Source organism: Anguilla rostrata, chromosome 2, assembly GCF_018555375.3.
Source record: "Anguilla rostrata isolate EN2019 chromosome 2, ASM1855537v3, whole genome shotgun sequence".
Classification (NCBI taxonomy): domain Eukaryota; kingdom Metazoa; phylum Chordata; class Actinopteri; order Anguilliformes; family Anguillidae; genus Anguilla; species Anguilla rostrata.
The window spans coordinates 43,375,881-43,402,093 of NC_057934.1; the positions used below are offsets into that span (position 1 = coordinate 43,375,881).

Genomic DNA, 26,213 nt, shown 5'->3' on the forward strand with positions numbered 1-26,213 from the left:
CTGGTAGAATATTGTGGTATTTCTTTCAGCTGTGCTATACTGTACTTGGGACTGACTACAAGTGCCTTCAATAATCCCGTAATTAGGCGATACCCAACTATTTCTTTAGTATGCAAAGCTGTAAATCTCCCTCTCCAGTGAACAAAGCCCTCTGCAGCACCAGTGAGCACTAATGATCTCAGCAAGTGGCAGCAATCCATTGCGGCAGAGTGGCGAGGGCAGATTAATCTTTTCCGTGAACTAGTAGATGAACGACCCTGGACCAAAAGCTCTGGCGGGTCTTGTACTAATTATGCTGAAGGTAGCATGCCTGGGAGTGCGTGCGGCATAAGGGAAGAAGGGTGGATGTTGGTAATGGAAAGGTGGGAGGGAAAGGGGGGGGGGGGGGGCTTTCAGAGCTCACAGGCTCCACAGAAGGAAGCCACCGCTCACAGGTGATTCACCATGCAGCTACAGTTAACTTGCTTTTGCCCTGTGAGCGGTGACTTTCTGTTTCCCTAGCCAGGCAAGGATGATGAATGGAGCTCTGTCTGAAGATGGCACCCTCGGGAAGGGGGTTCACATGACACTTGCTTGACAAAGGATCGTTTCTGTGGAAACAAAAACCATAAATTTACGGAACGTTCTATGGAGTAGTCATTAAAAGTATGGTATCACTTTAGAACACAGCCCGATTAACTCTTTTGGGATTCTTGGGAAGGCCTTAGGGTACACCTTATTTTTTCCTTTCTTGATTTATTTCCCACAGGTTAAACACTTTTTCCTCTTTATTGCCTTTAAAATGATTTATCAGAATTAATGAACCCATCAAAGGTAAGATCAGAAACAGTGCTGTTTTCTCTTTATTCATTACTTAGATATTTATAATTGAGCTTTACAATGGGAACTGATTATCATCTAGTTAAAATAAATAAACAATACTGGTAAATGGTGCAAAAAGTATGGCTACCAGACTATATAATTCAGGGGACAGGAATTTCCCAGAAAATGAAAATGCTTTTATATCAACACTCATTTAGTAAGACCACACCTGCTCATCTGCCGAAAAAAAAAAATATTTGGAGCAACATGCACTGCACAATAATGCACTGACAAAGTGTCTGAATAGCATACTTCTGTAAGTCACTGGGAAGGCTCAAAAACAGAACTGAAATTTAAAGGTAATTTCTAGTTGCTTTACTGAGTATATTTAATTTGCCAGAGATTTTCTTCTACTTCTTATACAGATCTTGCTTGCATTATAGTTGTAAATGGAGGATCATAACCTTGGCATATGGCAGACATTCCACCTTATACATTTAAGAAAGGAGGTCTCTTTCAACTCAACGTACACATTGTGTCTGGATGGATAGCATATCATAATGGAGTATATTCAATCCCTGATGGAATCTCCTGATGACTTGACACAGGTCTTGATGACTTTTTCATTCAGTCTTAGTTGTAGACAGACATGGTATTCTGAATTGCTGGTGTGAGAGGGTAGGACTGGCTAAAAATATAAGCATAACTGACCTTCGGTACTGTGTAGGTGCTCTGAACTGGGCCTCAGGGGAAAATTAACAGTTGTTCTCAGACTCTTGTAAATTGCCTCTGTAATATGAGTCTGGCTTGCTGCAAACCCTCCTGGCTTAGATGATAATATGGTGGCCACTGAGGCAACTAGTAAAATTACCTGTCCAAACTGTATTGTGATTCTTTTCACATCATAACAAATCCCATGGTGGATTATTAGTTCCTATACCGAACATAGCTGCTTGCCGACAAAAAAAGTTTCATTTCTAATTGACTCAGTGATTCTTCAATGGAATATGTTTACAAGTACATTGGAACTGTGAGAAAATACAGTATTTTACCGGGGATGCGCCAAATTAATCCTTTGGTTCATAAACAAAAAGAGACAAATTCAAATTGAATAAATAATGCATAGGAAACAAAGTGATTTTACTCATTACAAATTAATGTAACTAGTAATTACATTTTCTGGCAGATAACTGGTGAAATCAAATGTGCATCCAACACATATAGAAAAGCGGCTATTTCCTATGAACAGGATAAAGATGATTTTTATGCTATTTATACTTCTTTATGGCTTATTAAAATCCTCTTTTTACCTTGTAATAATATTTTTTTTAAATGTACGTATCGTACATATCCGCAGAGAGGAACAGCTACTGAACAGTATAACCAAATTCCATTTCTGTAACCCAGAGGGGAGACAAAATGACATGAATGGCGTGATTGATGAGAATTAATCTATATACCTGCAGTTGTCTGCAATATACATACAATGCATACATACAGTGGGAGACTCCACAATATTACAGTCAGGTAATTGCACATTATTTCTTTTTGACATTTTCAAAGTAAATTTTTTTCATTATGAGCCAGTATGATTAAATTTATGAAATAAGAGAGAGTAGTCAACGCTTTCTTTCTTGCCTTTAAAAGGGGTATCCTAGCTCACTGGTCAGATTAAGGGGACTTCAGTTCCTGTAGGATAATATATATGACCAAAGGTAACTTGACAATTGGAACACCTAACCTGGTCTATATATACACACTGTGAGTTTTAGTTTCCCTTCTCACTCAATGCAATGCCCTGGGTGCCCCATGACATACTGAAGTTCATCAGAGATTGTAATTTAGAAGGAACTTATTTTTCTGAAGTCATATTCAGCTGTTCTCAAAATGGTTGAAATTCAGCAAATGTCACTCTAGCTTCTCTTTTTTAAATGAATATCAGGGTAACTACACATAAATTCATGATTCAATTAATTACATTAAATTGAGACTAATCATAATGTGCTTGGTGCAATCTACCCAATTGCTGTTTAATTAAAGATACTTGATTATTATATAGATGCACCAGCCTATCAGTCTGTAAGTACTGCAAGCTCATGTTCCAGAATTCACTTGGGACAATTTCATTCAATTGGCATTAATATAAGTGATTGTGATAAATTAATTATCCCTGAAATGTAAAAAAATAAATAAATAATATGTGAAGAGAAAAAAAAACATGCCAGTACTGGGTGACAAGTGCCTTAAGAAAGCTAGCTGCTGTGATAATTATAGTGGAAAAAACCACAGGTACACAGGACACAATGTGCAATGCTTATTTCATAATGGCACAACCTACATTTTGTCTTGAAAGGGAACATGTACTTCACTGTTCACTCTACATTATATTTTGAGCTGAAGAGTACTATGCTACTGTCCTGTAGGTTGCGGCATTGTTGTGATTTTCAATTTATGGTTAATCTGATGCAAGAAATGTATGTGTAGCAGCTCTGCTAACTATATTCAGACACTACATTCTAGTATGTATGTGTGATGATGCATGCAATTCATATATGAAAAATACTTTTTTTTAGTAAGTTTCTTTTTTTCTGTACTTTTTTCTACTTTCAGTATTATGACTTGTAACTAATATAACTCTTAAGTAGAAAAATGAAACAAACAATATCCATGGTTCCAGTGTTTTTTAGGTTTAAAAAAATTTTTTTTTTAGGATATCTGCTCTTGCTTTCAGTTTAGGCTTCTGCAGTATGTTGTGTATATCTTTGCAGGGGTGTTTGTGTGCATGTGCTCTTTAATTGCTTTCAATCTTCCTTCCTTCAATCAATACCTTAAATGAATGTAATATTTCTTTAGATATTCAACCTTGCTGAGCTGGGGCTTTCTCTGCACAGTGAAAACAACACTGATTAATTGAAGACTGGGCCAACTGCTGCATTGCAAATATCTAACAAATTGATTTAATTGCATTCACATACAATAAAGCTGGGATCTAAAAGGTCAGCAGGAGAATGGTGGAAAGCCTTACGGAGTTGGTATGGGCCAACTGAATTTAATACACATTCATCACATTTTATCATCTAATTAGTTCACAGAATGGCAGACTGATCAACATGGACGAAACGGTGGTATTGATTAGATATTAGGCTGGTATCTATCATTTCACCTAGGCATTGACAGTACCTTTTACACTTTTAGACAGTACAGGCTATAGGATCAGCAAAATGCTCTGTGGTTTGTTTTTCAAGGGACTTTTAATTTGACAGCATCTGTCTAATTTTATTTGGTTTAATAATGCCATTATGCAAATTGTGTCCTGTATTTGATGTCAGGTTTGTCCCCAGCCTCTTCATTGACTGCTAACACACACTTATGGGATTAGGTGTGCATTATGGATCCCATAAAATGAGTCTTTAAAGGGAAAAATGTAGACTCAGAATGCGCTGAATGGTTTGTTTTCTTTATTTGGCATAATTAATATGTAAATATTTCCAAGCTGTAGGAAACAAAAACATTTCTGAATAGTTCACTTTCTGAAGTTTATGTTTATCATTTTCATTCACAATATCATTGTGAATATCTAAAACTGTCTGGGATAATTGAAAAAATGCACTACAGCTGAAATATAATTTTAAGCTCCAGGCAACAAACTATCCCTTTAAGGAATCAAAAAAATGGACGTCAAATGAATTTTATATCATTTGCGATTTTTTTTCTTTTTGGATTATTAGCAACACATGGGATAGATTTGTTCAGCTTGATAACTTTTCATTTTAAACATCAGCTCAGGTGAACATACAGGGTTCAAACTGTCATTGAGCACAGGGGAGCGCCATCTCCCTTGTTAACTGAAAAGCCATCCCACTTGTTAAGATAGACAGTTTTGTGCAATGGAACATATTGATTCCACAAAAGGGAACGTTTCTGAACAAAGCAGCTGCTCTAATGTTCAATGTCATATCGGCAGCTTGGAGTTAAAGGGGGGTTACGAAGAAAATGTTATTATCTGTCTGGAATTTGCCAATTGTCAGCATGCATGCTACATGCAGTAGCCTATATATACTGAAGTGTGCTTCAACCCCTGTTGTGATGGGTTATGCAGTGTTTCCAATTAATTAACTTAACTGCGGTGGTCTGCCACAATTTAATTTGTACAGCCACAGTTTCAGAATGAAGCGAAAGGAAATGTTTTACTCATAATAAACGTAAAGGATTGGTACATGCTTTTTATACTGTTGTTCAGCAATGCGCCTCTCACTCAGTCAGTCAGCTCCCCCCGCAATCCGACCCCCCCCCCCCACTCTGTTCATTAAAAATAAATAAATAAATAAATGTTATTAGTGTACAAGTCTTCTATTGCTTACATATTTTATTTTAAGGCTGCATAGAAACCCCCGAGTTTCTATCTCACTACCCCTCCCCCCACTCCCTCAGACCAACAAACACCAAAATTTCACAATTCGACCACTACATACATACATATTTCATATTCACTGGATAACAACTTGTTTGTCACAAAAAAACGATATATAATGCTTTTTCTGATGCCTTCCCACCATTTAACGTATCATACTGGCACTATCCTAATGACCTTGTTCTGTTGCATAACTATGACACAAATCTGTTATATACAAGCAGGCAATTTAATGTTTGATAGAGTGTGTGTCTATATTGAGTTACAGGTTATGGCTAGTGCTGTCTTTCATTTCAGAGAATCCACACAGTGATCCTAGTTTTTGTGATGTTGCCTGGCAACAGCTCTGAGCTGCACATGTGGAACCACAGTGTGTTTTGTTATAAAAGTATTAAGGTCTGTTTAAAGTATAAGGTTCATATGATATTCTACATGGTAAAATGCATGGATATTGACACTTCTCATAATATCAATTTAACCCCAAGTAATACAAAGGTTGGCATTCTACTGCTTATCTCTACTTCATTGATTAATGCTTTGTGTAACATACACAGAAAAATGTCCAGTGTTCATTCAACTCTAACAGCTAACATTTGGTCCCACTCTGGACCAACTCTTAACTAACTTAATTAATACTGTTCAAGTTGAAGCCAGTATGTCTGGTTTCAGGGCTGGATACTCAACAGAGACCACTATTAAAAAGTACTGTCCAAATATCCAAAACACACTTTTAACATTCCAAACATGCCACAGTCATTGACCTAGCCCAGCCATATGCAGGATTAAAAGTGAGTTGCTGGTGTGTATGGCAGCATAGCAATATATGGCATAAGTAGCCACAATTTGTAATGCATAGCCATTGTCCCCTGACATCCACCCATTTAGTGGATCACCCCCCTTATATGCTGCTGGAATGAAAGAGTTACGCAGATGAAAGTGTTGACTGTGGAGCCTGGATCATTTGAAATGTACGTTTCCATCGCAGACTACTTTGAATATTATTGAAGTGGGCCTTACAATTCACGTAAATGATACTGTGATCTGATGGTGCACGCAACTGTGTGTGTGCAATCAATAACACCCAGATCCCAGGGAATCCATATTTCTGAAAAAAACCCTGGAATGAGTTTGGCTGCCTGTAAATGTGCTCCATGTAGTGCTGAAACTTACATCCCATTATGTGCTCCATTTGACTATAGTCACAGTTTAAAAATTTACATAACGTCTAGTGCCCCTACGTGCATTTAACAAACACATGTCTTACACTATTTGACAGTTATAGAGCTGGTCTCCCATGTTTGTTGTATCTCTCAAGTATCTTACATTGATTAACTCCATACAGCTGCCGTGCCTAAATACTGGACCGCATAACTGAGCACAGCTTTCAATTCAAATAGCATAACTGAAATAAACACTTTATTTCTTGCGTCTGTGTTATGTGGTGGTCATGCATTCATATGTGCGGTGCATTCATAATGCCACCACAATAGCACAATGTGCCAGGGTTCTAACCTGTTCTAGGTTGGTTGAAATGTGACTTATCATTCAACACCAGACTTGCACAAGGCCAAGTGTTTCTTCTGACACACCCCCTGTTGCGCCGGCCAACCCATGTTGACGCAAACAGGTTTAGTGCAGACCACTATGTGCTCAGGTGCATTTGTGCTCGTGCTGTCACCAAAATAGGGCCCTTGCATCTTTTTTTCCATTGCCTGCTGCTACCACTACCTGCCTCTACCAAGCTTTAATGAGGGCAAGCACTGTCCTTTATTCAACTTCTTTTCACTAAGATATCAATGTGCAGTTCAGCTTCACTGAATACTGCATTTCTCAAGGCATATTGTGCCTGTGAAACAATGAACAGTGCTGGGTCCCTTTAACTTATACTATTCCTCATTCTTTGCTTGAACCTATCCTTACCAAGACCATGTCTGTCAGAACTTCTGTGGCACTTAATAATGCTCTGTTATGTTTGGCATTTGGTGCAATGCACACTGCTGCAGTTTCACTCAATCTTTCTTAAATATTTCCTCATGGGTATATATATTACGCATATTAGTGTGTGTAACCACAGAATTATTCCTTCATATATCGAATCAGCAATTTAACTAAACCCTGGCCATGTTTGAATGTGATGCTGGGAATGTAGAGGCTTCCCTATGCTACTGCAGAAAGGCATGTCTAAAATGTGACCAGTTTATGACTTCTTCAGTGCCATCATTTCAAAATATTTGTTATGTTGTAGTTTCTGCCCTGGATTGAAATCTCCTTGTCACCTACCTTTAGACCAGCTATATTCACTCCAGAGCTCCAAGATGCAATAGAAATTTCTACTCTTTCTACCGTTTCTGTGGTTCATTGTAATCACATTGGCTGTGACCAATTACATTACAGGCATTTAGCAGACGCTCTTATCCAGAGCGACTTACACAACTTTTACATAGCATTTTTACATTGTATCCATTTATACAGCTGGATATATACTGAAGCAATTTCGGTTAAGTACCTTGCTCAAGGGTACAACGGCAGTGTCCTACCCGGGAATCGAACCTGCGACCTTTCGGTTACAAGCCCAGTTCCTTACCCACTGTGCTACACTCCATCCAATTATATAATGATTGGGTATATAAGAGGCCTAGGAAGATGTTTATGGCCTGTTTATTGCCTGCCCTTCCACATCCCCCCCCCTCCAAAGTGTATTTTGATGGCTTCTTCATTTTGTGTTTTCAGACTTCTGGATTTAGTTTTTTTTAATGAACTAAATATAAGGCAGCAAGCCAACCTTCATTTTCAGTTCCTTTGTCTGTTCACCACCACCTGATGCAGAGGCACTCCCCAGCCCTGCCTCGCAACATATAATAACCACATTCCTGCAGGCTTTAATTTATCAATCAATTACAGTATGAGGGAACATAAAGAAAAGTAGGAGCTATGCAGAATGTGTGTGCATTTCAGTGTGTGTGTGTGATTGTGGCATTCTAGCCTTTTATTTCCTCCCTTTTTGGAAGGTTTATTTTGTTTTTTCACTCAGGAGATCAACAGGGTTGGTTATGGAGTTGTAAAGCAGTGCTCCTATTTTGCTCAACTCAACGCTGGTGGAATTTACACAGGTACTTTGTGAAGAGTTGTGCTTGTGCACAGAGCCCATAGGAGTTAAAGGAGCTTTTGGTTTTTCTTCAAAGTTTAGACAAGACTGATTAATTAAAAAAAAAAAAAAAAAAAAACAGTTACATAATGTATATAGCCAAAATCATGCAGGATTACATAACATTTTCCTTCCATCTTTTAAAAAAAATATTTTCTGTAGTTTTATAATAGTTGGTAGTCCTTTGTTTTAAACAACTGTAAGAGCTATTAAAACATGGCTGCAAAGAATATCTCCTCTTCCTGTGCTGGAAAATGTTTTTTTTCCCCCTCAAACCTTTTGTTCTCCTGTCTCTTCTTTGTCTTTCTTTGGGCAATCATAAATTACACCACATGGTCCAATTACCTGGATTGTTCATTTAACTTGGATTAATTTGAAATCTATTATATTCTTTGGACTTTCAGATTTTGAGGCTATTGTTAGTTATGGTTACCTCAAGAGTGAGGTTATCAACCAATTATTTGTGTTTGCACATTAAAATTATAAAGCCATATTCCCACTTTGGTAATTAAACAGGATATAGCTGAATCTGATTTAGGGAAGTCAAGCTTTGTATCCAACGGCCCCAGCTAGACATATAAAGGAGGAACTGCATTCCATGCACGCAAATATATGCTGGAACAGTGTAGACCTCTGTGTGCTCATCAGTGTGATGGATGGGTAAAAAAGGTTCTCAGACAGTCTTTAGTCTCCTTCCCCTTGAGCAGTACAAAGTCTTCTCACTATCCACCACTGCAAGGAGAGGTACTAACAACCAATGTCAGCAAAGAAAAAGATACATACATTCGATTTGCCTGACAGTAGCTCTCAAGTCATGCTTACGGATATTCATTCCAATGCATCTCTGACTCTGTGTACCTTCTTTAGTGATACTTTCTAAGGATGTAAGCTGGGTCCTACTTGGTTTGATGTATAGTCTATTGTTTAATTTCAAAGGTATCTTTTATAAATAAATATATATATATATATATATATATATATATATATATATATATACATAATTCTTAAAATTGAGATTATACTGCATGAGTAATCAAGAAGCATTATAAAACAAGATAATTAAGCATTATAACAGCATGATAATTACTTGCACTTGAAACAAATCAAAGGGAAAATTAAGTGAGTTATCTGCATCTAGCTTCCGGGAATTCAGCTGGAGAAACTTAACACTGCTTAATTGCTATCGCACAAGGAAAGCTTACTGTTATAAGAGGGGGAGGGGGTTGGGGGTCTACTAATTCAAAGCTTCAGGTACCACAACTAATTTCTGCATTCGTAATATTGCACTTACACAAAAATACATGACATTTTTCAGCTCATTTTCATCCAAATGACTATTTTTTTTTTTTTCATATGATTCAGATTCAGATTCCATTGCAATTTGTCTAATTTCTTTGGCCTTTATTTTCAATTTCAAGATGGTTTTTCCAACTTCAAAAGACAGCACGTTTTTTTCATTTTATTTTTTTTATTAACTGATGCAAGAAAGCACACTGTAGCCTTACCCATCTTCTCAGAGGGACCCAAGGCTACAGAATGCAGCTTCCTTGATGCTAATCAGAATGTATTCAAACATGTCCTGAGTGCAGAAATCAAATGCATCATAGACTCAGAACACACAGTCAGAGGGATATCAGTTTATCATTGGGTACCAGTAACACCTGATCAATAGAGCACCACAGTTTGCATGCACATGCTGTAGCTGAAGTGTCCTCTTCTGACTCAGTGTCTGTTAGAGCTAAACTTGTGGACTGCAGAATGAAGACTTCACTTGTTTCAGAGAATGTGTAATGAAAGAGCCAACCTTGGTGCTGTACACAATTGTAAGTGTTGCATCACACAAAAATACCCTATGTGAAAACTGCTTTTTCCACTAGCACCTGGCCATTTGTCATCAAAAGTGTGTCCTAAAGCTCTACTGAGCTGAACATCTTAAAAATGAATTTTTTATTTGCCCCGTCTGTAGTATCCACTTTTTAAACACAAGCCTGAAAATGATATACTCAAAAAATGGTTACTATTCTTAAACCCTTTTGACTCCAAGCACAATCATTGGGAGCTTGTTTTCCAATTGTGGGTATTGCTCTAAATATTTCAGAAAGAAAGTAACAGAAGCTGAAACACAGTAGATTTGGAGTAGATATTGATGCTTGTGGTTGTGCCCGGTGGGCTTTGAAACACAATGCAGCCACAGCCACTACGCTGGACAAATCCTGGTTCAAATTTGATGAAAATACCACCAAAAATTAGTAGTCTGCGTTGTTTCCCCTAACCTACAGTGTGTCTAGGTTTCCAAAGGGCTATGTGGAGACTCTTGGTAACTAAATTATATTGTGGGTCTTTAGATGTGTAAAATACTATATATGGTATACCATATAGTTATGGAAGAAGTGTCCTGATATTAGTTCCCTTTCCTTTTCCCTCTCTCTCTCCCCCTCCCTCTCCACCTTCCTTTTCTTGCTCTCCCCTTGCCACCTCTGGCAGCAGAAGGTCTGAAAAACTTTAGAAAAAAACTACATTAGCTATCTAGTTTAATAATCCACAGATTAAGGTCCATTGATTGAAGTCTTAGTCAAATTCCCTAGCCCCATCAGCATTTCAAACACATCTCACAATTATTGTTCAAAATCCGGCCTACTTGTTTATAAGCATTCTGAATAATAAGAAAAAATATTCTGAGAATGTATTTAGACACTCACCGATATAAAATTGCATCAAGTCTTTCATTGAACATGCCCTCTGTTGTTGAGTAAAAAGCAGTTTTTACTGTCCCCCTCATTGCAAAATAATTAATAATATTTGTTGAAAAACAATTGCCTATTTAGGTATAAGGTCTCAAGCACTTTTTTGCTGGTGAGTAACATGTGTGTTCTGAAAAAAGTTATGGTTTGTGTCCTCAGGAGAAACAATGCATGTCCTTGTATGCAAGCTTAACAACCTATACACCATTAGAAACATAATTTCATTGGCTAAAGTACTATGTCATTACTATAATTGCTTGCCATTGGCTGGCTATACACTGGGGAGAAATTATGCTGCCTATGTTGAGTGATTACTTGCACATGGTGGGTGCCATTCGCTCTACTGAGGGACTGCTTGGCTAGTACTGGTCAGAAAAGTTTGTTCCAGAGAGTCTGTATAAATGTGAGATATTAACAATTCCTATTTACATATTATTCTGTGTGTATGTAATGGTGAAACAGACAACAGTGGTAACTGAATGATAGAATTGCTAAGTAAACGATGCACATTCTATCACTGTTTCTCTGGATTAACACATTTTTGTGACGAAAAACTACAATGGATTTTGTTCGCTAGACCCTTACCATGATACGGATGCTGAGTTTACCGTGAGTCATGTCGTGGATTTCCAAAATGCATAGAAGGTGAGGACCACCCAAGCCTGTTTTACCTCCCCACGTTACAAAATAAGAAATTGTTGTTGCTAAAGCATTTCACTATAAAAAAATGAAATTAATGCAAATAAACCCTCCCCTGCCAGAATATGGGTCTGTGCATCTTAAGCAGTTAAGCCACTGTATGGTAATTCACTATATTTTCATTGTGCCATTCCAGAGAGAATAAATATATGGTAAATCTGCCTACAGTAGTATATATCCATGAACACAATGCAGTGTGTCTCCTGAAAAGCAAATTTATTTTTTAAAGAGCTTACAGAAGAGCTTTCTGTATCATGGACTTTGAGTTTTTCCTTTAGAACAGATGAGGGAAGCAAGATACAAGGTAAAAATGTTCATGTGTTTACCACAAATCACAATTTCCTTTTTGGGACTGAGGAGCAATTAACTTGCATGAGGTGAAATCTCACATGCTGGAAAGCCTGTGGAGATAAATGTACATGCTTCATCAGAGAACAATACATACGTATGTATCTGGCACAGCACAAGAGCAAACTCAGTCAAAGCAGTTGGGATCAGGGTCATTCACTGGATGTGCTGTACTCCTGCTAATATGGGTTGTTGGCTTCAATTAACATGGCTGTCTTGTTTTCTAGACATTCAAAGCCTGCATATTGTTTTGGAATAAAGTGTGCAACAATGGTATCTAATTCACCCTATAATCAAAGCCTGGGTTGGGTCCATAGGGTGGTTCTAAACTATTTCTTTCTTTGGACACAAGGCTGCACTGGTGTACATGCGTTTACTATATTATGCATACATGTGTTATCACACATGTATGCATAATACCCTACACGCCAGCCAGATCCCTCCGTTCTGCTACCTCAGGACGCCTGGCACCTCCCCCTCTTCGCACCTGCGCTTCCAGAACACGTCTCCTGTCTGTTCTGGCCCCATGATGGTGGAATGACCTCCCCGTGGAGGTCAGAACAGCTGAGACACTGACCCATTTCAAGCGACGACTGAAGACTCACCTCTTCAGGCTGCACCTCTCCCCATCCCTCCCTACCTCCCTGTAATCTCTTAAATGACTGTAAGCTTAGGGTTGTAACTAGGTAGCTGTTTCATAGGTGACTTAGTTAATGCACCTGTCTTAAATACTGCTTGTATTTTTCCATAGACTGCGTTGTTGCTGTTCTCGTTTGTGTTAGTGTTAATCAGTTTAACCTTCAGGGTCCAAGTTGAACTATGCGGTTGTTCCCTGCACTTGGAACGGTACTTCACTCTAGGGTTTTCAACACACTTGTTCCTGGTCATGGTTATACACTTTGTTGTACGTCGCTCTGGATAAGAGCGTCTGTCAAATGCCTGTAATGTAATGTAATCACGTCAGTTGTATCATTTCTCTTGGTGATCTATGCTTTAACTATAATAGCTAGATATATTACTTGCAAAACTAAATTAAATTTTGATTGATTGAACTGTTCATTCATCAGTTTTAAAAATGATTTGGTTAATGTTCTGACACAATTCCTAATTTTAGAAATGATCCATTGAATATACACCATATTTACAAAATTATGTGGACACCTGAACATCACACCCATATTCCCAAAGGTGTTTTATGGTAGAGATCAGGGCTCTGAACAGGCAGAGTTCCACCAAACTCAGAAAACCATTTATTTATGGACCTTGATTTGTGCACAGGGGCATTGTCATGTTGAATAATGAAAGGGTCTTCCCCAAACTGTTGCCACAAACTTGGAAGTGTACAATTCCCTAGAATGTCATTGCATGCTATAGAATTAAGATTTCCCTTCAGTGGCACTGAGGGGCCTAGCCCAAACCATGAAAAACACCCTCGGACCATTATTCCTTCTCCACCAAACTTTACATGTGGCACTGTTTGAGCCAATACAGTTGGCACTATGCATTCCACCAAACCCAGATTTGTCAGTCAGATTGACAGATAGTGAGGCATGATTCATCACTGCAGAGAACGTGTTTCCACTGCTCCAGAGTCCAATGGCAGTGTGCTTTACATCACTCCAGCTGATGCTTGGCATTGCATATGGTGCTCTGAGGCTTGTGTGCGTCTGCTCGGCCATGGAAACCCATTTCACAAAGCTCTTGACAAACAGTTCTTGTGCTGACATTTCCAGAGGTAGTTTGGAACTCTAGTGAGAATTGCAACCAAGGACAGATTATTTTCATGCTCTGCACACTTCAGCATTTGGTGATCCTGTTCTGTGAGCTTGTTTGGCCTACAGTTTCACGGCTGAGCTGTTGTTGCTCCTATACATTTCCATTACACAATAACAGGACTTACAGTTTACTCGGGTAGCTCTAGCAGGGCAGACATTTGACGAACTGACTTGTTGGGAACATGGCATCCTATGACAGTGCCACGTTCAAAGTCACTGAGCTCTTCAGTATAAAGCATTCTACTGCCAAGGTTTGTCAATGGAGATTGCATTGCTGTATGCTTGCTTTTATGCACCTGTTAGCAATTGGTGTGGCTGAAATAGCCGAAACCATTAATTAGAAAGGGTGTCCACATACACTACATTTCCAAAAGTATCTTGACATATTTATTGCTCCCTTACATAGACTTACCCACCTGGGCACAGTCCCCTTATTACTGCTTGTTATAAAACATTGACATGTCCCTTGCTTGAAAGGTATTTTCTTTGCATTGGTTTGGAGCCCAAGTGAATCCACAATGTGAATCACAATGTGGTAATATTGCTTTTGTAACTGCGTTTAGAATGCTAGTAGATGTTGGTAAAAATGCAAATCCTGATTGCCTTTCACTATAGATACTCATTTTCCAGATGGGTATCAAATTAAGTGGGATGCTTAAGAACATATGAAATAGGATCAGGTTCACTGATTTTCTTGGCTCAGTTACTACATTGTTCTCCTTAAGGGGAGTGAACAATTTCATTTTGTAGTGCAAGACTACACAGGAGCAGGTTCTCAGGACCCTCAGGGATGCAAGGAGGAGACTTCACTGAGCAGGCACTGCCACTACAACAGCAATCTCATCTCCTTTGTTCTTCTAGGCCTTACAGCAGCTGGTGGAGTACCCTGACCATTTCATTAAAGAAGTTGCATCCTCTCAAGATTTAAGGGAATGACCCTATTCAAAGACATGACACGTATGGCTGTATTACGGTGACATGGCTCTACAGACGTACAGAATTCTGACTGGCTGTTTTTCAGCTCAGTTGTTCTGAATAAACCTGAGCAAACACTCACTACTTTTCATGAGGTAAAAAAAAAAAAAAAAAAAACTCCCCAGTGGGGATAAAAAAGTCCCTGTTGGAAGAAGAAATCTTGCCTGGTGTAAAGTAGGGGTAGAATGGATGTAACAGAAATGTGATATGGGATCTATCACAACAAATATAGTTTGTACAGGTTATGGGTGAGGTAACAGACTAGCTGGAAAAGTAGAAGTCTAAATGAAGGGAAGCATAGTGTGCAGTTTAGAGGGGCTGGGTGAAACATCCTGTGCTCCAAGTTGCATCAAAGCATGGGCAGGGTAGGAACAGGGCTGCAGCGGTCTGAAACCACTGAGTGAGGGACAGGGCTGGAGTGATCCCTTGATCTCTGGGCTAGAAACAAGGCTAGAGCGGTTCGTGAACTCAGGGCGAAGGAAGGGCAGGAGCCCAAGGGAAAACAGAGAAGAGAAGGTTAGGCATGGTAGAGGGTTTCAACACAGAGTGCATCAACACAAGTGTAGTCTCTGTGGCAAAAAAGGATAAACAAATCCATCCAGCTACTATCCTCACCCACCACTGTACAACCTATAACAAGGTATTTCACACAAAATGTTTGTCATCTGCATGAACCAAAAAAGGATATAAAAGTTGACTTGCTTGTAAAACAAGAATTTTAACAAGCACATGTAACATTCATGTCAAATGCAAATTTCTTCAATTCACCAGACCAATTTATAATTGGCTTTAGCAATTGCCTCTACAGAATGAAAACATTCTTTGTTGTCTACAGTTGGTGTTGAAATAATCCCAAGAATCACACTTAGAGGCACCACTCCACATGTGTCAGTTCATTCTTAAATAGTAAAGACAAAGCCCTTGCTGTACGTCTTGGAGAAGTGCACAATATGCATCTCCTCATTTTCCATGTCAGTAATTTGCACACTTGAGTGATATCCTTGCTCTGCTGGTCATAATGTACTCGAGAACATTAGTGATTTCCACAGATGCGAACATTTGTGGAATAACAACATTGTACAATGCCCTATAAAATGATTCACACCCAGTTTAAAGATGCACAAAGAAGACTGCACATATCTGGAGTTGTAAGCGTAATTCTTGACTGAGCTGGAAGCGGCGAGATAACAAGGGAATTAAGGTGTACGCAAGAAATGTTAATTGTGGGATTGCCATTTTCTTTCTCCTAGGTGGTGAGCTAAGGCTGCTCACCTGAAAGCCCTTTTGAGTCTTGTTAAATGGTATTTAGGGGATAAGGTAGAGTTACTTGGTGTTGAACCCCTGGAGGGAAGGGATGGGGTTATTGTGCAGTTCCAATTAATTTTGTTCTCTTGTTTTATAACTGTTGCTGGCCAGCAGTGTTTTGCTCTTTAATATTTTGTTTTGTTTTCAGTTATTCCTTTTAAAATTTAATCTGTGTACATTTGTGTGACAGCCGCTCACCAGGCAGCAATCTGGCAGTGCTTGACCGGGTGTCTTCGGTCCGTGAAGGATGAGAATGTGAGTAATGGCAGCAGCAGAAAACCAGTTCAGTGAAGTAAGGGATGTGCACACATTGCAATTGAGGGATGTGTGCGAGTCTCACTGTACAGGACTAAGGGGCTGAGTAGCTGAGGTCACTGTGGGTCCAGGTGCTGGGGAAATCTGTAGTGGTGTCCAGATGCAGTCTAGAGAGGCTTCCTGTAGTGATGGGGTGGCAGTGTACACCACTGCTGGGAGTGCTGGAGCTCCTGTGGGGAGGCCTGGCAGAGTAGCACGAGCCAAATTACTTCCCTCATTTTCTCATTTTATGTTTGTGTCATGTTTCCTGAATGAGGGCCGCCTGTGGTAGTTCTCCTCTCAGCTGGCTAAGAGTTAAAAAGCGGGATGTTCTGCAGAAGAGCCATAGTGGTCCACATTGTATAGGTTACGGTGTTAGTGGGGCATGTGTTCGTACAAACTCTGCTAAGTACCAAGATGTACTGGGGAAAAACCTGGTATTGTGGTCAAAGATTGCTCGCAAATATGTTGTCAATGTCATAAAAAAAGATAATTGAGTAGAGTTATCCTTACAAATGGAGGGTGAACAAAGCACTGAATACGCTGTAGGTGTGTGAATAATGAATTTAAGGAAAATAACAAGCCTACTTAATCTTTTTTCTCTGAGCAATTGCATTTGTATGAAAGAATATAAATCCTTTTTTGAGTACAATATGACTGAGTACCCCCACTGTTTTTACAGCCTTTTTTGCACATCTTTATTAAGGGTGAGACTAATGATGGAGGGCACTGTACTCACAGTATTGGTGGCTATGGTGCAGTGAGCTGCAGTCCTTCTCCTTGGCCCAATACAATCAAACACAAACAAGATTATGTCTATTAATGTTGGGGCCTGGGAAATTAAACTTAGTCTAATGTGAACACAGAGAGAGGAAACATGCAGAAGGCTGAGACTTTGAAATAGGTATTTTAAAATGGACAAGAACTTGCAAAGCCAAATTCTTTTCTAAGTCTTCAGGGACAAAACATTTGTAATGGTTCTAAAATTCACAAGCAAATGGTGTTTGGAGTCAACGTGTTTTGAAGTTGAGCTAGTCCAGCTATTCAGGTTCAAGTAGACTTGTCTAGCATTGCACCACTTTGCTGATAGCCATCAATGTTAACAGAAAATATTTTGGAATCCCAGAACTGGTGGTAACTGAGCTGAAGATACACGAATGCACCAATTTGAAGCACCTTATAGAATACTGAAAAAATGTAATTAGTGAATATATGTTGTAAGCTATGTTTTCTTATTTGTTCTGATGGCTTCCAGGATAGAATCACACCAAAACGTCTATATTTGTTTGTTTCATGTTTTCTCCAAACTCATGAGGGATAGTTCATAAAATTAGAAAAGCGTCTTGGCACTCAATCTTATTGTCATTCTAGTACCTTTCTGGTAACAGAATGACACGTTTTAATTGCTCATTTATTAAGAAACAAAATGAGTAACAAAACTGCTACCACATTGTCAGTGAACCTAAAAATGCCTGTTATTATGAGTGTTAATTATGGTATGGTAGTGGAATTTTTAGTCATTTAAAAAGTGGATTTGAGACCAAACAGTTTTTATATGAATTGAGAATTTACAGAGAAAGGTGCAGCATACATGTTCAACCATCCTTAAGTTCCTTTGCTGGAATATTCTCCACAGACCCATTCATGTTTTTGGACAAAATCCATAGGCCATACTTCAACCCTGTATATAAATATATAAGTACAAAAGTGTTCAAAAAAGGCATGAATTACTTTAAATTCTAAGAATACACGTTTCTGTTTCACACCAATTTAATTCAAAACCATGATTATACAAATTTGGTCATCGCATGGAATTGCCGTAATGCTGGAAAATGTGGTATTACTCCATTAGTGACAATAATTTGAACTATATGGATTCATTCTACAAAAAGGAATATAGGTTATTTGTGTTTACCGATATGGAATCAATTCCAAACAAGCTCTTATCCCCAAAAGTATTTGGCAGCTTGTTATCATGTTCAGATAATTAAGAGCGTATCAAGAAACGCAACCTAACCTAACCTTATCAAATGCATTCATTTTTCCCCAGCATGCTTATATTTGGAGCCCTTGGCTCTTCTTATGTATCTATGTAGGAAAGTTCAGTAAGATTCACTGCAAATAGATTATACTATAATGCATCCTTGATTTTTTTTTTTTCACATTTTCTGACATATTTCTGTAAATTTAAGGCACAGTTACTTTTTGTTGAATTCAACAAAGTTCAAAATAAAACAACAAACAAATGTTTGGGCACCTGTCAGTCAGTATTTAGTATCAACTCTGTAGTCAGAAATCACAGCTTCCAAACATTTACAGTACTGTAGCCAGTTAACAGTCTTTCTGTTCTTGCTTTAGGAATTTTCCTAGGAATCCTTTGCTGAACCCTTCTGGTTCATAAATATTCTTCTGTCTTCCTTGCAAAATATGTTTGAGATCTCCCCACAGATTTTCTGTAATATTCAAGTCTGGGGACCGTGAAGGCCATTCCACATTCATCTTTTATTCTTTTAAGTAGTTTATGGTTGATTATGAGGTATGTTTTGGATCATTGTCTGGTTGATATACTGTATTCACCCTCTTTTAAGCTTCTCTCTTATCAATTTCGCTTTTCAATTTTTTTCCTACTGACTCTGAGACATTAGCTTCTAGGATTTGTTGATAATTTGTTGATTTATTTATTTTTTTCTATTTGTTTTTCTCTACCCGCACAATATTTTCTCTGCCACTGGCTGCTGTACAACCCCAAAGAATAATAGATCCACCCCAATGCTTAACAGTTGACAAGGTGTTCTATCGTTCCCCTATTTTTCTCCAAATGTATCTTTGCTGCTTGCGGCTAAAGAGTTCAATTTTTGTTTCATCAGTCCATAGAACTTTGTCCAAAATGTCTTTGGCTTATCTAAGTAGTGTGTTTCAAACTTCAGATGTTGAATTTGTGATGAGATCACAGGAAAGGTTTTATTCTGACAGCTCTTCCCTGAATGTCATTTTTGGAAGCAATGCTAGAGTGTACCAGTGCAGCACTACTCTGGTGTTAACTAAACCTTTCTGCAGGTCCGTTACTGTGATACGTGGGTGTTGCTTTGTATACCTGACCAGTCTACAATCAGTTCTATCAGAGATTTTTCTCAGTCTTCCGAATCTTGCCTCAACTTCAACAGCTCCCCTTAACTTATTTTTCCGAAATTCATGTTTCTGTCACTGACTGAAGTGTTTATACATCTTCGTGTAACCTTCACTTGCATAATATCAGAGAATTATTTTTATTTTCAAGTCCTTGTTCAGCTGCTTAGAGGATCCAGTGGTGTTGAGATGATGCACAACATTCTGAGAGGTTAGAAGGGTCAGAATATTTAAGCTCTGGAATTGTCTTTAATTGACTTGATTTAATACCTAATAAGTCAATCAAGTTTTGAAAACTTAAAAGTATTAATGGATCAACTGGAAGAGTGTCTAAATGTTTGCACATGCCACATTGTATTAGTTTTCATTCATAATGAAATTCAGAATGAAACTGTTAAATTCAGCAATAAATAGCTTTTGTGCATTACAATTTGCAGAAATGTGTCATGTGTACATTTGCACACGGCAGCACTTCTATACAATATACAATTTTACCAAAGGTGCTCCAATGTTTGCATACCACTGTGTACAGAGGTTACTCAATTAATATGCACATTATTAGTGAGAATTAGCTGTTTTTTCAAGCCTAGCAATTGAGTATCATCTTGAAGACCATAAGACACCCGTGTGTTTTAAAGAGCGGAACAAAAAAATAATCATAATTAGATTTTTTTTTCACATACCCTGTAATTGGCAAATGTCTTGGTTTGCTGTTGATGGTTTAATGTTGCCAATAGAATCAACAGAAATGCATGTGCACGTAATAATTAACAAGCAATACTTGTAATAAGAATGCTCTCTGGTACATTTGAGGTACAGGATGGATGGGATACTATAATGGAAGGGAACACCTATTTGACTGATTTAATTCAAGAATGATTTCCCTCATTTTCCCAAAGGACATAAGTCAAACCTTTGGAATATTATTAATTTTGAAAATAATAAGGAATGTCACCTGTGGCAATAAACGTCACTTATAAAACACTTTCATTAAATGAGCATTTTTCAAGGCTAGCAAAAGTGATCTGACAAAAGGTTCCATTTATTCCAGTAGACACACTAGTTACTAAAATATGCATGTGATGTCATTTCCACTTGTGTGAATCGGTAGCACAGTGAACCACAAGACTGTTTCAAAATGGTAGAGTTATTCCAAATACAAGCATGTTTTAATGAATATAATAAAATACATCACTGGTGTATGATGTAAATAATATATACTGTAAATTAGGTTATCAACTGTGGGTTGTATATTATGCACAGCAAGACTCTGTGCCCTCCATCCTGTTTATATGTAGCAGGTATTGCAACTGTAACTTACTGTACTTAATGTTTTATTCAGATAAAACATGGTGATTAAAATCTGTACTTAACCCTTGTATGTCACTGAACTTCCTAGAGGTTCTTCTGTGGCTCTGCAATTTGGTCATAATCTATTGGCTGTTTGAAATGCAGTATGCACTTGGCATTTTGGTAATGTTTTGAACATTGTGTGTTAGTGAAATAGGTACATTTTTTCTTTCATTCCTTTTCATTTCTTTTTAGGTGGTACTGGGATCAGCTTAATCAAAATCAAATGTTTCTTTACAATTCATTAACTGTCTACTAACTCCAAACCTATAAATAAGGATACCAAAAATAAACTGGGAAAAGGCAAAGAAAATCAGGTTCTCATCATGTTACATACAAATGGTCTGTAAGATTCAAGTAATTAAAAAAAAATTGTGCTCAAGCAAATGATCACTAAATGCATGAGGAGATTCAATGGAACCAGATTTGTGTGATTTTCTTTTGGCCTTGGTCTTAAGGAATAACATCTGTATTTTGGCTCCAATGTGTTAGAGTTGTGCTAAAATATACACAATAGAATGCTCTTGCAAGTCAGGCACAACAAAGCCTGTGTGTAGCTCAGTCCGGTTAGGCCAGTCCCCTGGAAAGCATTCAGAGTTTTGATCTCGCTCGACAATGGCATACAGAGAATCTGGCTTTCCTTCATGAAAGCCCTTGCAACAGATCCTCAGCTTTGCAAAGTGTGTGTTATACTCCATGTAAAAAAAAACAACAAAAAAAAAACTGTATTTCAGCCATTAGAAAAGCTTCTGTGGGGAAGTTTGAGCCCTTCTTTACCACGGCTTTGTATTGTCCATCACATTAACCCCCGATGAGCCATTACAACTGCCAGAGGAGATACTAGTCGCATTCTCCATGACTGTAGCGAACCTCCCTACTGCGTGCCTGCTGTTTTATCAACTGCTTATTTCCCATCACCACAGCACAGCTTGTCTTGTGTGGAAGATCAGTGTGGCTTAATTACATGAACAGTGCAGACTCCCTCCCTGTCTTGGGTGAATGATCCTTGCATTTCAAAAACGCAGAATACTAATAGGCTTTTTTTTTTTTTTTTAAATACGGCTAAACTCTAATGTTATTTGGTTAATCAGAACCAAAGCAATGTAATGCTGTGTGAAGTCTAATGCTGTTCTGAAATATCTACGAACATAAGTCATAAACAGTGTTGGAGGATTATTGAAAGCTGACTCAAGTCTCCAATTGCTTGTCTGATTCTCTTGATTGACAAGGGTAATCAACAAAATGAATTCAGAAAGTTGAGGAGATCAGATTGTTCTCATTCTGGGCACTACTAAATAAAAGTATGTATGATGATGATGGCCAAGGGGAAATCTTGGGACATAATAAAATGATATGGTCAGCTACATGACACCAAACTAAAAACCTGCCAAGGCAGGTCCAGTCTACAAAATGGAAATTGAATTGTATGTAATTTAACTTTTTTTTAGCAGTTGTATGGCAATATTTTCTCTGACTAGCTCAGCAATTCAGATGCTTGGGACCACAATTTATATTTATGGTTATTTGAAATTGCCTTTGACATTCATACCCTGTTTTAATTTTGAATGCCTCAAAATGTAACATATTTCCATATTTGTATACAAGCTCATTAAATGCTTCTTGACAACCATATCAAATGCTTCTTTTCAATTCATTAACTTTCTACCACCTCCATACAATTAGAAAATATTTTTTATTTAAGCAAGCACTAATGCATTGATACATAAAAGGGGTAAGTTGTTAATCAAAGCTGAAACAGGCAATATGTTCTGCTGCAAATGAATATGTGTCAAGTGCCAAGCTTATAATTGCCTCAGAACACTATATTTTAGCCTCAACAAACAACTGAATATTGATATTTTAATTCTCTCGGATGTTTCGGGTCAATTTTTCTATTTTAATCCGAAAAATTGATTTACCAGAAATCATTATTCCATTTACAAGACTGAATGATTTGTGAGGAATCACATACATTTGATCACAAACTGCGGGTGAAAATGAGATCTAAAACATGCAGCCACAGTAAGCAGGTGTAGCACAGGTGTGAAATGGAGATCATATATGGGGGGGTGAAATAAACACCACCTGAACACGTGTATTTATAATTCTGCTTTAAGTGGTATTGCGATATATGTGGCATTGGTTAGGATATCTTATCATGACATACATGTCCTTTTAATTGCAAAACATTTAATGGGTTCGGTTTTTAATGTAGTGTAGTCCACGACCTGAACAAGAAATCCAAGAGCAGTTGGAAAAATAAGTTCATATTATTAAAGGATGCAAATAAAATGTTGTTTTGTGTATGTAATAAATATTTCTGAAGCCCTATAAGTGACTTAAAATAATTGTCTAATGTCCAGTGTTATATGTTTGGTTTTACATACCTGACAATTTGTTTTGAAATATACAATGCATAGCCTAATTAACCCACGTTTGAATATGGAGAAGTGTGATGTTGTTTAATAATAAATTAGCATTAGTACAATCACCAATGAAAGAGAGTAATATTTTTTTTATTTTTTAATAAATAAGAAATACAAAATAATGTTAATTATAATAAATAACAATGGTTAATACTATTCAACTCATCTGAGTACATTTTTTGGATCACAGAATTTCAAAAACAAAGGAGCTTACAAGGTCAAAGCTCATCCACTGTCTATCAATATTAATTACATTTTTGTGTGGAATTATATTTCAGTTATTGTTTCCGAAAGGACCACCAGAGCGCAGGAGAGAGCTTTAGCTGGTCAATGTCAGCAGTAGCCGTATTTCAGAAGAATCACAGCTGCATTGTTTCGGCTATTATACCTGGGACTAATAATAATAATAATAACAACAACAACAATAATAATAATGGCATAGGAGGAGGAGGGAAATGAAGATGCGGCACCGCTGTAAATGATGTTAGTACAATGACGTGCCATTCAGATGTTGTACAATTATTCACATCAAGCACGCTGTCAGAAAATACAGTTTGCGTTTGATTCAGAAATTCTGTGAAATGCTGTAATTACATTTCATTTAAACACGAATACACCCAAGTAATTATGTTTTCTAAATCGTGTCGTTTAAATATTTTTAATAGGCATATAAATGTAGTTATATATAGGCTACCAAAGTAAATGTTCTAATTGTATTTGGGTTACCATTCTGGTTTGAGGGAATGGACCACGCTTCTTTTTCTTCATCGAAACTGCTATGGAATGGAGGCTTATCCGGGGTTTATCCATTTTTTCTTCTTAAATTCTCGAACGGATTGAAGTCCTGCTGTAGTAGACCGTGGGTGCGCTCGGTGTTTTAGTTGATGTGCCGCGAGTGTTCTGATGAGCTCACATTGCTGATGCACACATCGTGTCTACCAATCAACAAAAGGCGTTAGGACAGCAGGCAAGCCTCCCAACTAGTCGAGAGAGTCAATGAATATTAATACAGAGGCAGCTCACTTTCATCCACACAAACTTAGCACATTATCAAAGGAAAGACTGCTGTCAACAGAGCAAGGTCCATGAAAATTTCAACAACATTATTTGGATGTACACTCATCGGATTCGTAATTGTTCATTTTTAAATCGGCGTTTCGCACGGCAGTGGTGGTGAGGAAGGCACAAAAAAGCCGCGAGGGACGTGTAGCAGATGAAGACGTGCCTCGCACACTACTTCCAAGACTTTGGCAATTGCTAGATTTTTTTTCTTTAAAATGTCAAGACTTCCTCCATCACGGTCTGTCCAATGCAAGCAGAGCCGCTCATTTGGAAGGATGCTGGATCGCAGCCTTTCTAATCCAAAGGTCCGGTCCTATAAATTGTGACAAAGGCTGTCACCGTTGAAATAAGTAATCGATATTCCAGAATGCGTGGCGATATTCTTTTAGAATCTTAACGATCATTGCCCCCACTCTTCCTCACTGTGCGTCTAGGGCTTTCTTTTAAGGTGAGTGGTCCAGTATACTTGCAGTTTCAGCAGGAACATTGCTGATAGTGACAGATTATTATTGTTGAGGGTCCATGAGAGACTTTGGGTGAAAACATGTCTAGCCACTTCTCTGTGAGGATCACTGCTATCAGAGATGGCATTTTGGTCCAGCACTTCAGTTTTTACCTCTAAAGTGCCACGGAAGATCCTATTCATGTTTACTCTCTCCATCTCTGTCACCTACCTGTTCTATAGCTTGATGAGCTGCTACAACTCGTTACAGTTCCCCTTGCAAGAGAACTACGTGTATCAAGCGAGACTTGTGACAGAGGAGACAACTTTCGTTGCTTTCAGAGAGAAACTTTATTCCGCCACATCCCAGGGTTATTTTGGCGAGGACCTGGTCGAAAGGACCGTCACCGAGCAGACGGTCGCGGGATATGCCGTCTCTACCCTCGGCCAGCCAGATAATGTGGCTAGCGAACAGAGGGCAACGGAATGGGTCAGAACACAGCTTGCTCCGACTGAAATGATCGCAGGTGCTCAGAATGCAGTTTTTGAGAGAGAGCACCAGGAATCCAGCACCACGGACGACGAGCTCAGCAGAAGGGGGAATAGCACCCCGGATTATGGGGAGAAAAAATTGCCCCAGGCCATCATAATTGGGGTGAAGAAAGGGGGCACCAGGGCTCTTTTGGAGGCTTTAAGGGTTCACCCCGACGTCAGAGCAGTTGGGGTTGAGCCCCATTTTTTTGACAGGAACTACGAGAAAGGACTCGATTGGTACAGGTGCGCTCTCTTTTCCATTTACTTTCAGTCTGCTTCATATGAGTTATAAAATGACATGAATGTGCTATTATTAACAGACATTCGATTTGGAACATGCCACTATGCATGCATTTGATGTAGCCTGTGTTGCGGGATTTTGAGACGGTTAAAACGAACAAGAATAGTCGATAATATACAAGTTAAAAACTAAAAGTTTTTATTGAATTTTAATGGCTGGATGTGCTGCTCAAACTGCTCTTGGGGTCCGTAGAAAATAACATCTCCCAGTGAAAGTTAACGGTGCATGACGCGTTTATTGATTCATTTTATCGTTTTATTTTATTATTTTAATTTACGATGTTCTCATACTGAGATGTAGAAACTGCGTTCTGTGTGTATCAATTGGTTGTAATTAACCTGCAAAATTACAGTTCAAACAGTAAATTATACGATCGTAATTATTGCATATTTTGCTGAAGACACACATGATCATACTGTTGCTTCTAGATATCTTTTTGCGAGTGGTTGTAGGCAACGCGTATCAATTCTGACACGTT

General features: G+C 38.2%; 1 protein-coding gene across 1 annotated transcript in view; it reads left to right on the plus strand.

Annotated features, from left to right (window-relative positions):
• The first annotated feature begins 24,212 nt into the window (after positions 1-24,212).
• LOC135248131 (heparan sulfate glucosamine 3-O-sulfotransferase 4-like) overlaps positions 24,213-26,213 on the plus strand; it is a 105,675-nt gene continuing 103,674 nt past the window's right edge. The window contains exon 1 of the mRNA XM_064322407.1: positions 24,213-25,677. Within this exon, the coding sequence (XP_064178477.1) occupies positions 25,043-25,677 (635 nt within the window). The 5' untranslated portion in view covers positions 24,213-25,042. The remainder of the gene's footprint in view (positions 25,678-26,213) is intronic.